Raw genomic sequence first — 17,638 nt, 5'->3', positions numbered from 1 at the left:
TTCCTCCCTAACCTTCACCAGGGCGTCCCACAGTTGTTCTGGGGTGTGGCTCTTAGTTTTTATGATGAGTTCCGTCGTGGAAACCCTCACCCCGTTTTCTTTTACCGTATACGTTAGTTCCATATCCTCATAGGCGCCCTTGAGGGTCGCGAGTGCAGGGTATCTATCTCTGTAAAGTCTTTGAATTGAGAAGTTCATTCCGGGGTCGTTCGGCTCAGTGACCACCACCTTCACATTGGCCTTCGATTCTACAGGGTTACCAATGTCTATGACTACTTTCTTGTATATTTTCTCGGGCCAATCGAGGCGGACGTGCCTCTGAAATTCCTCATATGTCTTAATTCCCTCTAGGCTCGCCGCCTTAACTGCCCCGGGAGGACCGTGCCAGGCATCGGTCTGCGTGGCCATCTCCACCATCTTTGGCTTCATAGCGTCCTTGATTTCCCGCTCCTAGGTTGACGAGTCCGAGTCTATGGCTGAGGTCTGGCTACCTAAGTATAGGCTTGATTTGTTCCCTTTATAGAGCTCTGCCAGTATATTGACCACCCTATACTTATTTTCACAATTGACCGGTCCTTTTATGGTAAGAATCTCTAGGACCTCCCTCAGCTTCCTGAGGTCCCTTTCCCCCTCCGTTTCTTCCGGTTCCTCCTGGTCGTCCCTTTTGTCTCTCTTATATCTCCCAATTGTCTCCGGGCTACCCGCCTTCCTTTTTTTGGACGATTGAAATTCCTCACTTCCGAAAAGTATGTCCATCAAGACACTGCCCGTCTCCTGTTCGAGTTCGAGGTCCTCTTTTTCTTGTACATTGTCTTTTTCTTCAAACTCAATCAATGTTGAGTGTCTAGCTTGGTCTATTGACCTGTTTATCTTGATCCTGTTCTGTTCCGAATTTCTTAAAAATTCTTCCTCATACTCCTTCCGCTCTCTCTTCCCGTTGGTCTTTTGTTTCTTTATTTTCTGTAGTCTGTTCTTTCCGTTCCTTATCCTGATCCTGGTTCAAGTGCCTAAATTCGTCATCTGATTCTGTCTTCCGTTCTTTTTTGTTAGGTTGTTCCATATAATACCCACGAGTAGGGACGTCCTATATGTCGGACGCGACAGTGCGCCCTTGCCGCGCCAAGGCTGGATACTTCGGGGGGTCGCCAGGTATCCCGAAGGGATCGTTCGCGATGCTCTGAACCTCGCATCTCGCATACCTTTGGCACGATGCCTTCCACCGGATGCCTTCCACCGTAGTATTGGGGATTTTTTCTTGAGGTTTACTCCTCTTGGGGGTGGTTTGGTGGGATGTGTGTGGGGGAGGAGAGGGGGACGGGGGGCCGGTGTGGGGTGTGTGATCGGCCACTCTCTTCTGATAGGGGGTCTCATTCAGAGGATGAGAAAAAGGGGGGGTTTGTTTTATTGGGGAGCATTGTATCTGTATTTGCTGAAGGCGAAGGCGCAGCAACTGTTCGCCTCAGTTGCTGCGCCTTTTCGCGTCCAGTGGCGGTGTCCGGCGGTCACCCGGTGCACAGGCACTGGACGCTGAGACTGTGTTTGGTTTCGCTGGTCGTGCTCCCCTCACAAAATAAGGGACCAAGACCAGTTACTCAGCCCTCCCACCAACGGCAAGGAAAAATTACAGTCTCGGGGAGAGCCCTAGTCGGGTTCAACATGTAAATCCGGCCCTGACCACTAGTAGTAGATTTGAAATAGTTAGAACAGGGTATATAGTTTTTTTAAAGCGATTGTTTCCGTATTTATGTTTATATATGGTTGACGTCTTACTGCTATGTCATAATTGATGATAGTGTAGCCCTTTGAGTGCTATTTTGCTGATAAATCTCGATTATACTAGATCATATAATTCTACTTTTCGGGTTTTCTGAAGGGATAAAAGTTTGATTGTAGGTGTATAGTTTGATTGCTTATTGAGGCTAAAGAGATATTGAGGATGGATAGGTGGATAATCGGAGGAGTGCAGCCAAAAAAAGGGGATGCTTCACTTGTATTGCTTTGTGAGTGATTGATTCTATTATTTTACATTATGTGTACTTTAAAATGTATGCTTTTTTAAATCCAGAATTATTTTAGCTTACTTAAACATATTTTCCTTTTATCGTCTAGAAAAAGATCAAGGATCTGATGTTTGCTGTTGTTTAGTGTCTTTGAGGAGAAGAATAATGTTAGAATAAGTTCGAAAATACAAATTTTTAGCATCTGTTGCAGCCTTTGAAATAGTACTTTATGGTTTGGGTAAAATTAAAACTGTTACTTAACTTTCACGCTTTATCAATAGATTTGATGCAGTAGACTTTTACTTTTAAAGCCGAAGTGTTAATAATATTTTCTGATGATGTAGTTTTTGTGTATTACATATATATATATATATATATATATATATATATATATATATATATGTAAGGTATATATGTAATAATATATGTATATGTATATATATATATATATATGTATATATATATATATATATATATATATATATATATATATATATATATATATATATATATATATATATATATATATATATATATTGATGCACGTTAAGTTGTGACTTCCGGTATACAGAAGAGGCTGTCCGACTTCCACCTTTTCTACTAGGAATTATTTTTTAAAAATTGTGTATTTGGTAAAAGGGGGGCTTATAAAATGGGTCTACCTATTGAGGGGAAAGGATTTACCAAAATAAATTTTGTATATATATACGTATATACCGAAGCGTACAGCATACGTTATGGCTTCCATATATAGGGTAGTTCAAGGTGCGTTGTCACTTCCAGCGGTGTTGTCATATTTTGGAAGTCACAACGACTCGTCTGCTGATTTACCTCTTACTTTAAGCGTAATGTGTGATCTTGAAACTTTTACTGTGAATACAGTTGTGAATGCAGTTCTATGTTTTAAAGTTGTCTATTTAAATTAAAAGATTGATATTCTTTTGATTAAACAGGTTTACAAAAAAAATACATTTCGGAATATTTGACGAAACCATATGACTAGGGGGTTTTTGGGGTCGCTGGTCACGAATCCGGGGTCTGCTGACCTCTATCACGTCAGGTAATGGTAATCTCAAGGTCAAATCAAGATAAACCGACAGTCGCTCTGAAAAAGTATATTAGGGGGTTTTTGTGGTCGCTGATGACGAATTTGTGTCCGCTGACCTCTATCACGTCTAGCTCAAGGTCATTTCGAGGTCAAATCAAGATAAATGGACACGATCGCTCTGAAAAAGTATATTAGGGGGTTTTTGGGGTCGCTGATCACAAAACTGGGGTCCGTTGAGCTCAACCGCGACAGGTAAAGGTCATTTCAAGGTCAAATCAGTTTTGTGGACTTGTCCTGATTTGGCCTTGAAATGACCATTACCTTACGTGGTAGAGCTCAACGGACCGCAGTTTTCATGATCAGTGACTCCAAAACCCCTATATTTTCAGAGCGATTGTGTCGATTTATGTTGATTTGACCTTGAACTAGACGTGATAGAGGTCAGCGGACTAATGATTCGTCATCAGCGACACCAAAAACGCCCTAATATACTTTCTCAGAGCGACTGTCGATTTATCTTGATTTGACCTTGAAATGACCTTTACCTGGCGTGAAAGAGGTGAGCGGACCCCGGATTCGTGATCAGCCACCCCAAAAACCTCCTTGTAACATGGTTTCGTCAAATAGTCCGAAATTTAGTTTTTTTTTGTAAACCTGTATTATTTATGATATGATTGATATTTATTTTACAAATACTAATATTTTATTATTGCTGCAAAATGGATTTTTTGGAATTAATTAAAAAAGTGTTATTAGTAAGTAATTTATTTATGAAAATTATATCAAAAATTTTAATAAATAAATTTGAACTTATAGGAAATTTTAATATTTATTATTTTTCTTGATTAAATTTTGAATTTTAGATTTTATTACAGGCACCGTCCTTTTAATTTTTGATGTACCAATAATAATGTGTAATAAGAAAATTAAATGGCTAAATACACCAGGTGGGGTTGAGCTGCTAAAAAGCTATCTAGGTCCATCTTTTTAGAGCAGATTAGTCCCAGTCTGCTACTCGATACTATTGACTGTGCTTCTCCAGTTCTTTCTATCCTCTGTCTTTTTCTGCTAGTCTCTAATTCCTGCCCTATATAAATTTTCCTTTACTTCCTGTAATCATTTATTCTAGTTCCTCCGCGTCTCCTTCTAACTCCGGGTTTCCATTGTAAAATTGAGTTTATAGTTGTTACGCTACCTGCTCTCCATATATGCCCCAACCATCTAACACTGTGCTGAAATCTGAAAATCTGGAATAATATCTACCCGGGTCGAAACATTTTTTTTAATATATGAAAATAGTTATTTATGAAACAGTTCGTGAAGTATGCTTTTTACGAATGCACGTGATGTTTAGAGCACAAGCGACAACGAAGCGAGTGCTATACATCGCTTAAGTTCGCAAAAAGTACTTCACGCACAGTTTCATACAATATTTTATCTACGATAAACAAATAAAAAAACTGTAACTCTTCATCACTGGAATTCATTCCTATTCTACAATTTTTAGAACTTATTTAAACATTCTAATTTCTTTCAAACCACAAAACTGTCAAATTTTTTTTTTGTAATTTATTGCTCATTATGTCATCACCATGACAACGCGAAAGTTAAGGATATTTGATTATATGAAAGTGTGTCAAAAACAGTGCGAAAAAGTAAATCCCGTTTAAAATACATTGTTACTTCACGCACACGTTATCCATTAAATAGATCGATGCAGATCGGCCTTATATCGGATCCTCTACTATTAGTCCGTTCGCTGACGGTAAAATATTGCAAAACCCATAAATTTTAAAAAACCGCTTAGATCAGGGGTGGGCAATTACTTTTAAGCGCGGGCCAAAATGAAAGTTTCAAAATGTCTCTCGGGCCGGAGGACTATACCGGATATGTACGCTGTGCCCACGCGAATTTTTTTGGTGTAGTTTATTCCCTGCCCAAGAAATAAATACTATAAGTATTATTTTAAAGCATTTGGACAAAGAAATTTGACTGTTAATAATTAGAAAATGGTAATAATAAATTGTCCTACTTGGGAATACATGCGAAAAACTTGTGCCCAGTAAAATATGTCACGTAATTGAAAAAAAAAATGGTCATTATATTAAATCATAAGAAGATCCAGAAAAAGAACCAGATAAAAAATGAAGATATTGAGCAAGTGGACAAAATGAAATACTTACTTAGGAGTCTGGATTACGGAAGATTTAAATTCGAAATCATAAATTCGATCAAGAATAGAGCAATTGAGGGTAGACTTTTTGAAGATGAGGACATTTCTGAGTCACCAAAGACTCAATCTGCAAATCTGATATTAGTTGATAAAATGTTGTATATCCACTCTATTCTTTTTTATGGTGCCGAAGCTTGGATTGTTAATGCTGACTTAATGAGAAAGCCGGAAGCTTTTGAGATGTGGCTTTTTGGGAGAATTTAGAAAATACCGTGGACCGATCATATACGAACAAAATGATGTTGCACGAAATGGAAAGAGACAGAGAACTTTTGACCTCCATTAAAAGGAGACAGACAGCATATTTACGGCACATGCTCAGAAATGATATGTACGAGTTGTTCGAAGGAAAAAGGGGTCCTGGTAGACGACAAATATTCTGACTGAAAACATTTGAGACTGGACCGGGTTAAACACACAGACGCTTTTAAGAAAAGCAGAAAATAGAGACGAATTTGCAATGGTGTTTTAGCCAACCATCATTAGTGGAGTCGGCGTTAGAAGAATAATAATAAATTAATGGTAATTAAATAAATCAGTTATTGAAAGATTTTATTTTCTTATTTATTTATATTTTAACGATACAAATTAATTTATATTGATACATATTTTGTAAATATACCTAATATTAAATAAAATTATAAAAAAAAGACAAACATTAAACGTTAAAATTAATAGAATACTCATTATAAGTATAACTTCTATAATAGTTAATGCGAAACGTGAAATCGCGAATGTTCATGTGATATTATTTCTTCAAAATTGGGATCCAAATCACCTGTAGCAATCCTTAATACCGAGTGTAGATTTTCGTCAGTAATTTGTGATCGATATTTATTTTTCGTGGAAACCATCAACGAAAAAGTTCTTTCACAAATATATGTCGAACCAAATAAAACTAGGTATTTTTGAACATAGTTTAAAAAATGTTTAAAATGTTCTGTATTCAAAGCACCGTAGAAAGCACTCAATTCGTTTGATTGAACATTTTCTTTTAATAAATTATTTGCCTGTAAGTCAATTAATTCTAGCTGAATTTCAACAGGAGCTTCTTGCACATCGAAATTGAAAGGTTGACTAATTAATGACAAAGGTTTTTCAATAGCTTTGAAATCTTGAAATCTTCTTTGGAATTCAGTATGCAGGTCTTGTGTTACTGAACTATATTTAAGAAAATCAGAATTTTTCAATAATTCTCGTCGTGTTTGTAATGATGGGAAGTGGTTTAATATTTTTTTATTAAAGTTCTCAGCAAATAAGTTTAGTTTTATCATAAATGCTTTGACATTTGAGTGCATATTGAAAGCGAACTGGTTTTTCCCTTGTAAATTTACATTAAGTTCATTTAAATATTTTACAATATCTACAGAAAACGACAAATCGTTTAGCCATGCCTCATTTTGCAATTCAGGAAAATCATGTAGTTTTTCTTTTATCGACAAGAAGGATACTATTTCATCAAGCAAATATTGAAATCTGTCCAAAACTTTACCGATGCTAAGCCATCTCACCTCAGTGTAGTAAGGAATTTCGTAAAAGTCACTTTCAATTTCTTTCAAAAATTCAACAAACTGTCGATGATTTAAGGCACGTTCCCGGATAAAATTTACAACTTTTGTCACAACAGTAACGACGTGATTCAATTTTAAAACTTTTCTACATAACACTTCTTGATGAATAATGCAGTGTAAAAATAATATGTCTTGTTCTGGCTGCAACTGTTTTACTTTGTCGCTGATTCGTTTTAGTAAGCCCACATTTTTCCCTGTTAAACTAGGACAGCCATCCGTAGTGATGCTTACTATTTTGTTCCAAGGTAAATTTACTTTAACTAAACACTCTTCAACAGCGTTAAAGAAGTCTTCACCGGTAGTTGTATCTTTCATTGGATGCACACTAAGAAGTTCCTCGCGAATTTCACATTTTTTGTTAATGCCCCGAATAAATATTAATAATTGACTTGTGTCAGTAATATCGCAGGACTCTTCCAACGCCAGAGAACAATATGTAAAATCAGCAATTATTGTTTTTAGCTGGTCGAGTAAATTTCCTGAAATATTTTCGATCCGTCGTACTATTGTTCTCCTTGACAGGCTTAAATTTTCAAAAATATGTTTTTTTTCAGGACAACATATCTCCGACACTTCTACCATGCACTGTTTAACAAATTCTGCTTCAGAAAAAGGTTTACATAACTTAGCAATTTTGTGTGCAATAACATAACTTGCTTGTGTGGTAGATTTCTCGATGTTACTTTGTTTGCTAAAAATATTTTGTTGTTTATTTAAGTTTTTTGCTAAGTTGTCTGCAGCATTTTTAAGTTCTTCTAAAGAAAACGATGCATATTTTGGATGTTTTGATGTAAAATGCCTCTTTAAATTATATTCCTTGAAAACAGCAATGGTTTAATGGCAAACTAAACAAATTGCTTTCTTACCAATGTTCGTAAAAAGGTATTTTTCTGTCCATGCTTCATTAAAATTTCTGCATTCCAAATCAACTTTTCTTTTTTTAGATTGTATCATTTTGCAAATGCTTACAAATAAATATTTTAATACAATAAAATAAAAACAATGTTTTCAAATTTTACTTACAAAATGTCCTCCACTTTTTCAATTTATTATATATTTGCAAAATAACACACACTGTATCAAAAGAAATATGAGGAGTAATAGGAAATACGACCAGTGCTAAATCAAAATAAACTTATACGGTCTTTCGAAGTAGTTGTAAAACTTCGGCAAAAATCGGTAACAATGAATTTTATACTGAAGTAGGTATTCCAAACAACCATACTTAATTCAGATTTAATAAATAAAGAATCATATTATTGGGACCAAAGTGCTGAGGTATTTAGATCATAAACTGTCAGTGATATGGTTGAAATAGATACCCAAACACCGAGTGCTTGTCTTGAGACCTTGAGAGTTAAATACGATTATTAATACCGAATAAACAATTATGAATCTCCGGGGATTTCCCTATATTTTAAAAGAAATTTAAAGTAAATAGTTACAATTAAACAGTTTTTAAAAATATAGTTAGCTAAGGCTGTTCGTAATTATAATACTCTCTATTATTTATATATTTAATAATTTATGTGAACACTATGCAAACTATTACTGTTGATTTCAACAAAATCACATAAAAGGGATTAAAAAGATTAGGTACTTGCGGGGTTTTTCAACGGGCCGGACAAAGTAAGCGAAAGGGCCGGACCCGGCCCGCGGGCCGGCTTTTGCCCACCCCTGTGCTATAGCCTTATTCTTTAACTATATCGCTGTAATAACATTGTTTCTAGACAGGTAAATTATCATTGTATACTGGGCGTACCAATCAAACTGGTTTTTTTTTCAATTTTCACAACACCCTGTGGAATATTCTAGCCTTTATACAATATTGAAATTAAAACCCAACTATAGCCCCAGGTTTTCTTAACGTTCTGTTTGTTATTCATTCGCTTATTTTGGATAATAAAAAAGTTAGGGACTTTAACAACTAAACATGTTCTTTATCAATACATGGTGTTTCTAAATAAGTGCGACAAACTTTAAGGGGTAATTCTGCATGAAAAAATAATGATCGTTTACTTGATAAAGCTATGTCCGCAAATGCTTGCAAATATAAAATTCTTTTGCCAAACGATCATTATTTTTTCATGCAGAAATTACCCCTTAAAGTTTGTCGCACTTATATTTAGAAACACCTGTATCGATAAAGAACATGGCTAGTTGTTAAAGTCCTTAACTTTTTATTATCCAACGTAAGCGAATGAATAAAAAAACAGAATGTTAATAAAACCTGGAGCTATAGTTAGGCTTTGATTTAAATATTTTATAAAGGCTAGAATATTCCACAGGGTGTTGTGAAAATTGAGAAAAAAAACCCAGTTTGATTGGTACACCCGGTATACAATGAAAATTTACCTGTCTATCAACAATATTATCATAGCTATTTTGTTAAAGAATAAGGCTATAACATATTAAAAAAAATTACTTAAATCGGACAACAGGTTTGGGAGATACGAGACATCAAAAATTACCCATTTTTTTGGGGTGCCCGTTTTTCGTGCCGGTGAGTGTAGATTAAATTAGAAGTTCATTGTAAAAAAGGAAGTAAACAAAAACACGAGAAAAATGAATTTATATAAGTAAATAGGTAAGTAAATATTATAGATTAAAATAAGTACAGAAAATATATAATTATAGAGATATATAATCACTTATTGTACCTTCATTTAAGGCTAACTTTAAAAGTAAAGCAGATCTGCTATTATTCATGTTTAAAAACAAAAGGCACACAAAACACTAAGTACGATTAGGACCGCGAATCTACAACAGATAAATGTCTGGAAACCGTTACACAGGGTTGCCAAAAAACGGAAGTCACACCGAGCGGTGTGGTATACGGAAGACGCTACGCGTTGTGTACATAGCCTGTATAGTAGCACGGGAGCGACACTAGCGCTGGTGATATACCGTCGAACTAAAATCTGATCTTATGAGTATGTTAGATACGATATGACTTCCAGCGAAATTTTTAATATAAGCCTTCTGATACCATCTAGTAGCCAAATTCGTAAAAATATAGGCAAAACGTTGTGACTTCCGAAATCGGAAGTCATAACGGTATATATGAAGTAACAACGTATTACGAGAATCTACTTTGGAAGTCACATGGATACATGTATCAATATATATATATATATATATATATATATATATATATATATATATATATATAAACATGAGATGTAGATCCTTGAAACACACTCAGTGATCAAAAGATCCAAGGTTAATGGTTTGACGATCACTCGTACGAAATCAAACAGATGAAATAGAGAATGTGGAAAAATCCCCTTACGAACAATTCACACATCCACCATTTCGGGTTGGGAAAAATTTTTTGAATAGAATCAAAGATCCAAACACCAGTTCTTAGAAATGTGTTTCGCCCTCTTCAACCTCTCTGGGCTTATCAATAAAGATGAGAGGTTGAATATCTTTAGACACATTCCAATCAAAAAACAACATTCGAGACCTAGACATAGAAGGTGCGTAAATCTACGGCAAGTCCGACAATGACAGTCTCAAGTTTTAATTCCCTAATTACTTAAAGTAAGTAAAATATATGTTTAAAAACATGAGATGTAGATCCTTGAAACACACTCAGTGATCAAAAGATCCAAGGTTAATGGTTTGACGACCACTCGTACGAAATCAAACAGATGAAATAGAGAATGTGGAATCTACATCTCATGTTTTTAAACATATATTTTACTTACTTTAAGTAATTAGGGAATTAAAACTTGATACTGTCATTGTCGGACTTGCCGTAGATTTACGCACCTTCTATGTCTAGGTCTCGAATGTTGTTTTTTGATTGGAATGTGTCTAAAGATATTCAACCTCTCATCTTTATTGATAAGCCCAGAGAGGTTGAAGAGGGCGAAACACATTTCTAAGAACTGGTGTTTGGATCTTTGATTCTATTCAAAAAATTTTTCCCAACCCGAAATGGTGGATGTGTGAATTGTTCGTAAGGGGATTTTTCCACATTCTCTATTTCATCTGTTTTATATATATATATATATATATATATATATATATATATATATATATATATATATGTATATATATATATATATATATATATATATATATATATATATATATATATATATATATATATGAATTAAACGAAAAGATTTCTCTGATATACAGAAGAAATCTTTTCCGTAGCGGACGCGAAAATGTAAATTTCAAAGTCTTCATAAAAGACGATGAACGACAAAAGACACCTCTTTGTGTCACAGATTTGTCTACAAAGCCACGTTATTCGCTACACATTCTTCAATAACGGAGAAAAACCGTGATATGAAAGGAAACGGCGATTGCATTTTATTTCACTTCGACCACCACCGATATTCTACACGACGTGTTTCGAGCTCATGTCAAGCTCTCGTCAGGAACATCTAGGTGGATGGTCGAGGTGTAAGAAAATGCTTTTGGCCTTTCTGGTAATAATAAAATAACCAGACTTCAGTACACTTGGTACGACATCTATATGAATTAAACGAAAAGATTTCTCTGATATACAGAAGAAATCTTTTCCGTAGCGGACGCGAAAATGTAAATTTCAAAGTCTTCATAAAAGACGATGAACGACAAAAGACACCCCTTTGTGTCACAGATTTGTCTACAAAGCCACGTTATTCGCTACACATTCTTCAATAACGTTTCTCCGTTAACCGTTATATATATATATATATATATATATATATATATATATATATATATATATATATATATATATATATATATATATATGTTACACTTGAAGTTTCCGCGGGAGCTATATGTGCTTTCTGTTGTTTTCCGGGTTTGACTCCGCGTTGAATAATTTTGGTTTTGAGAAAAACCATTATTTTGACGACGTTTCGGCAAGATCTCACTTGCCATTGTCAAGTCAGGTAGTTCCGCTTCTCGCTGCTGCTTGAAGTAAACTGAATTCTTACTCACGATACCGTCACTTATGTAGTTGATCCTGATGCTGCTGCTTGCCCTGCGCGAACTCGGGCTCTTGTTATTGGTCGGTGTAGGTGGTAGTCGTCGGCGGGATGTTACGCGTGGATGTTGCGGCCTGATTTATTTTGGTCTTTTTCTTCAGTACCGTTTTCCATGTTGTAGGAAGCCGTTGCGCATCATCTCTTTGGTTTAAGCCGTTGGGATTTCTTTCAATTTCTATCGATTCTCTGATTTCCCGTTTTGTTTTTACTTCGATGTTAGCTAACATCGTTGTTTGGTTCAGGTTTATTGTGTGTCCTGTATTTGCGACATGTTGAGCCAGGGATGACGTGGTTTCTCCCCTTTCGATAGCATTTTGGTGTTCTTCTCGTCTTACCTGGATTTTTCGGTTGGTCTGTCCAATGTACGACTTTCCACAATCCCCACACGGAATCTCGTATACACCTAGACTTTCTAACGATATTTTGGTCTTTGGTGTTGTCATCTGTACTTTTCCCTCCGAATGAAACAAATGGTTAATTTTAACAATTAACTACAATACTAATTTATAATATAATAATTTTAGCAATATTAATAATTTTACAAATAACTGCTGTTTGCTAACATTTTGAATTATATATTTTATATCTTCTTCTTAAGGTGCCTTCTCCATTACTGAAGGTTGGCTATAATTACAGCAAATTGCTCTCTATCTTGAGAAATTCTTAGTATCGAATGTGTGTCCATACCTGTCCAGTCTCTCACGTTTTTCAGCCAGGAGCATTTTCTTCTTTCTGAACCTCTTCTTTCTTCCACTTTTCCTTCCATTATGAGTCGTAAAAAGTTGTATCTTTCTCCTCTGTGAATTCTGTTTAGATATCTCGGTTTTCTATTTTGTACAATATTTAGGAGTATTCTTTCAGTCTCCATTCTTCTCAGCACCTCGTTGTTGGCCACGTGATCTGTCCAAGAGATCTTCAGCATTCTTTCTATAAATTTTCTTTTTCGAAATTTCTATAAATATAGAAATTGTCGTTAGAGCTGTTTTGGGGGTTTAGCCAAATTTTGCAAACCAAGATTATTTAATTAGTGAATACATTTCAACCTATTTATGTCCGTAATCAAATATAACATTAGAGGCATTTCTATTCATTTATGTTATACTTTGTATTACGAAATTTAAAAAGTAAAATTAAAATAAAAGTTTTAATTATTACTATTATTATGAAGTCTGTATGCTTTAATTACATAATCGTGAAATTATCGAGGGCCGCTCGGCGTAATTTGGCCTAGGGCCGCAAATACTCTAAATCAGGCACTGCCAGAACCATGTAAAAAAAAACAGGAACACTGGCTACGACCAAATTCTGACCACTACTAGTAGATTAGTTATGCCGCAATGGTGCCACATAGGGAAATCAATGTGTTAAAGAGAGCGTTATATCAATGTGTTAAAGAGAGACAGATGATGTCACATGCCCCGACGCGCTGTCGAAGGAATCTACTGACTAGAACATTACACTACCTATTCTGAATTTGAAATCATTTTCAGAGTTCACTCTATTTTGATAAAAATGAAAATCCAATTAACCTAAAAAGATCAATGAAAGCACAGAACAAAATAAAAATGGATACAAATAAAAAATGAAAGAGGTAAACACAAAGTAATAAAAATAAATTTGTTTACTGTGCTTACTGTGATAAACGGGTCTATAACTTAGACAAGGAAAGAGAGAGGACGAGTAATCCTTGACCAAAAGTGAAGCCAAACTGACACCAGCGATTTTGATCATCGACGTATCTTTGGGGTATTTTTATGCATTGAGTATTTAAAATAAAAACATGAAATGTATTTAAAATGAAGAATTTGTGTACGGTAAATGTTTTATTAAGTTGCTCATATTACGTACATATGTTTCAATACATACATATGTTTTTATTACGAATTTTAGATGATGATTTAATTTATTTTTTATGAAATTTTAACCTTCAACGAACACCCACCACTGGCAACCCATTGTTATTTTTGACGTGACCGCCATGTTTCTGGTGACAAACAAACCAAAAACTGGCTTCACTTTTGGAACGTGTGTTTTAAATGAGTGTTACCCGTCCTCTCTTTTTTCCTTGTCTAAGGTCTATAAGGTCTATTTTCGAAAGTTGACGATCGACTGTCACGTCGCTCAATCGCAAATCTGTGACCCGTGATTGGTCCAAATTCTCCCTTAACACAAGTCCTGGAGGCGGATCACGAAAGTCGACTCGATTAAATCGACTTAACTCGTTATCGAGTCTATTGAGTTGTTCACAAACCCCGATCGAGTAGAAAATCGAGTTTCTCGATTGTACCTAACTTCTGTTCAGTTTATCTAAGCAACCGAAGATACTAGGGAGTTTTTGTGCACACAAATACGTAAACGTAACGCATCTTTTTGACATATACGATTGCGCATTAATGGTTGAACTCCCGTATCTCGATGCGTATTACCTAAAGTAACGTTCTGCTACGTACGTGAGAACGCATCCCTATCAAGACGAAAGTCACCGAATGCACACGAGGATCTTGCCCGATTACCTACCAAAATGAACATTTCATCAGCGTACTACCCGTTTATAAACATTTTAAGGTTATATTGGTTTAGTCTATTTGAGTAAAATTATTCTGTGTTTGTAATTGGAAATTTGAACTTCATAATAGATTTCAAATTTTATTGTTTTTAAGTTGTCTATTAATAAATCAAAACAAACAAATCTTGTATTAATTTAATTAAGAAATACAGTGATCACCACAATTAATAACTAGATAAACAAATGACCTAATTTCAGTAAAATTTTCAAATAAATATGACCAAACTATTTACATACTGGAATTCTGATGTAGGTACAATAATTTACAACTAAAAAGTAGGTATAAACAAAAATAAAAAAATTTTAACCTAAGGAAAAATAATATTTTTATATTTAAATAGAAGCAATTAAAACCATACCATTTCATCATTCATTTATCTTTTTTTTTATATTTGTATATTAATTGTATATTGTGTGAACATTGTTTTATTTTTTTAATGTCAACGGAATTTAAAAATGACTTTACGATTTGCTTTACGTTACGTTAAGGCAGCTACAAAAACTACCTATTTTAACGTTCTTCCTCTACGACACGTTAGTTGCTTTACGTATACGGAGATGCGTACGTTACGTAGCAACAAAAACTCCCTACTTTCATACGTTTTTTTCGTTGTTTACGGTAGATGGTTAATTATTGTCGATATTGTTGTTACGGCTGATTTAAAAATTGAAATAACAATGTCAACCAGACCAACCCCAAAACAGTGGGAAATTTTATTAGATGCATTTGAATCTAACCCTGAAATGGTTTCTGGAAGAGCTTCGGGTCCCAATGCCAAACATATAGTAAGAAATAAGTGGGAATCTCTTGCTACCCAGCTTAATAGTTTGGGGTATACTAATAAACCCGTTGAAAAATGGATAAAGGTAGGAACATATTTAGTTATTCTTATATGGCAAAAATCATTTAAAATAATTATGCTTTTCAGACTTGGACCGATTTTAAGTCGGCATTGAAAAAGAAAGCTGCAGAAATAAAACGGGAACAAACTGGAACTGGAGGAGGACCCCCAAGTGGAAAACAATTGACTTCCTACGAGGAGAGGGCTTTGAAATTACTGGGGAGTAGTTTTATTGGACTAAATATGGCAGAAGCAGGTGTAAGTACCTTCTTATTACTTTCTAATCCCAAACATTGTAATCAAACAAAAAGGTTATAGGTCTGCAAATTTGTTAATAGCTTAAGGGTGTCTAGTCGGACAAACTTTGATATATGGGAACACTGGAACAAGAGAAGTTTAACCTTACTATTTTACCCATATTCCATATTTGATAATGCACGAAAATATCACTGTTCTATGATTAAAAACCATTTGAACATCATCAAAAAGAAATTTTTTATTATTTCAATAATAAAACTTTAAAATATTTACATAATAAAAACATCTAAAATATTAGATCACCAATATGAGTATAATAAATGTATAGTCTTACCAAGGCCATATAATGTTTTGATAGCAGAGACTGTAACTCTAGAATCTGTATTATATTTGGGTTTCTTTAACTGAAATTACTTATTTTGTAATCTAATATTTATACTTTTTTAAAATGTATATAATGAGTACATAGATACCCATATTTGCATAATTTTGACTATTAGATTACAACACAAATCTCAGTTGGTGATACTAAAACATTTAATAAGGAAATATTACTAAGAGAAGGGATTCTATATACAATATTCCAAAAATTTTACTACTTTGATAGCAGAGACTGTAATAATTCTAGAATCTATTATATAAACATTTCTTCTGTGTTTACCATTTTGCAAAAAGTTCGGAAACTTTTCAAACTGTCAGAAACTAATCTCAAACTGATTAAATATTTCATGAAACAGTGTACTTTGTTGACTAGTAATCAGAGAAAATCTTGTTGGAACGGCGAAATTATTATTGCGCATGCATCTGACAGTCGGTCACAGTTGGAAACTTCTGTAGGAACAAACTTGTTCATAGTCTCCTAACTGATTTAAGCTTTCCCTAAATTTAAGGTTGATTTAAGAAGGCTTTCACCACACCGACCTTAACTACTAAAGCAGCTTTATGATTTTTTAAATTTTATTATTTAACTGTTTTTTAGTTGGAACCACCTCAGACATTGGCCCAATCACAATTGCATTTACCAATATCCGTAAAAATAAATGATGGTGCATCCACCAGTTGGCAAGAAGGGGTATGTTCATCTCCTACCTCTGTCTCTACATCTAGTGTTCCCATCAACCCAATATCTACAAAACCTAGAGTTGAAAAGAGACAAATTTCAACACATGAACATAGTTATGTGAAACAAAGGAAAGTGAGTGTTGAAGATACATATGTGGAAACAATTGACATACTGAAAAACATGGACACAAAACTGGAGTCAATCAACCAAAAGCTAGGTTCTATAGCGGATTCGTTAAAAATTATTGCAGAGAAAATGTAGTATACTTTGTTTGTTCATAAAATAAATATTTGTTTACTGGTTTTATTACTCATTTTATTTACTAGTCAACTATTTTTTTGTTATAGCACTGCTCTAAATTGTAAATTTCTTATTTATCTTAAATTGGGCTTGCTCATAAATAAATAAAACTAAATTAAAAAATGGCATACTAACACTCCAAGTTTATTTTATTAAGCCTTTATAGACAAACTATGGATCCCAGGGGCTAGTCCCAAGAAATCCATAGTTTATTATATTGTATACAAGCAAAGGCTTCAAATTAAATAATGAATCATTTTGATTTGGAGTAGTTACATATCAATAGCAAAGAAGACTGCAACAAGTACTTTAATCAATTTACCCAATTTAAATTCAAACAACAAGATGAAGGCACTAAAATAACATTTATTGAAAGTAAGTAGTAACAATAAGATTTCTCATATGTTGTCCAGCAAGGATATTATGGGCATGGTACGCTGGGCCATCTTCCATAGCCCCCTCTGGATTTTGCAGTTCTTCTACAAATTCTATGTCCCCTTCTATGCACATATTGTGTAATGTTGCACACACTCTAACTAATTTGCAAACAAACTCTGGTTTGTATCTTGATGTGCGTTCTCTTGACAAACATCGAAATCTTGTTTTAAGTACTCCAAAACATCTCTCAATGCAGTTCCTACTTTGTACATGAGCTTCATTGTAACGCCTCTCTGCATTGTTAGCTGGTACAAGAAATGGAGTCATTAGATAAGGCAAAAGAGGATACCCAGAATCCCCCACTAACCAACATCTTTCATTA

At 34.4% G+C, this 17,638-nt stretch overlaps 2 protein-coding genes across 2 annotated transcripts; one reads left to right on the top strand and one right to left on the bottom strand.

Annotated features, from left to right (window-relative positions):
• Window positions 1-450: 450 nt before the first annotated feature.
• LOC126892107 (nucleolar protein 58-like) lies at window positions 451-1,060 on the bottom strand. The gene is made up of 2 exons (XM_050661555.1): window positions 917-1,060; window positions 451-825 (listed from the first exon to the last, which is right to left on the bottom strand). The coding sequence occupies exons 1-2, from the start codon at window positions 1,058-1,060 to the stop codon at window positions 451-453; spliced, it is 519 nt and encodes a 172-aa protein (XP_050517512.1).
• A 14,145-nt stretch (window positions 1,061-15,205) lies between these two features.
• On the top strand, window positions 15,206-16,884 carry LOC126881658 (uncharacterized). The gene is made up of 2 exons (XM_050646037.1): window positions 15,206-15,515; window positions 16,495-16,884. The coding sequence occupies exons 1-2, from the start codon at window positions 15,501-15,503 to the stop codon at window positions 16,837-16,839; spliced, it is 360 nt and encodes a 119-aa protein (XP_050501994.1). The 5' UTR covers window positions 15,206-15,500; the 3' UTR covers window positions 16,840-16,884.
• Window positions 16,885-17,638: the final 754 nt, after the last annotated feature.

The sequence above is a fragment of the Diabrotica virgifera genome, chromosome 1 (genome assembly GCF_917563875.1).
Source record: "Diabrotica virgifera virgifera chromosome 1, PGI_DIABVI_V3a".
NCBI classification, from domain to species: Eukaryota; Metazoa; Arthropoda; class Insecta; order Coleoptera; family Chrysomelidae; genus Diabrotica; species Diabrotica virgifera.
This window is presented reverse-complemented; position numbering and strand designations above follow the sequence as displayed.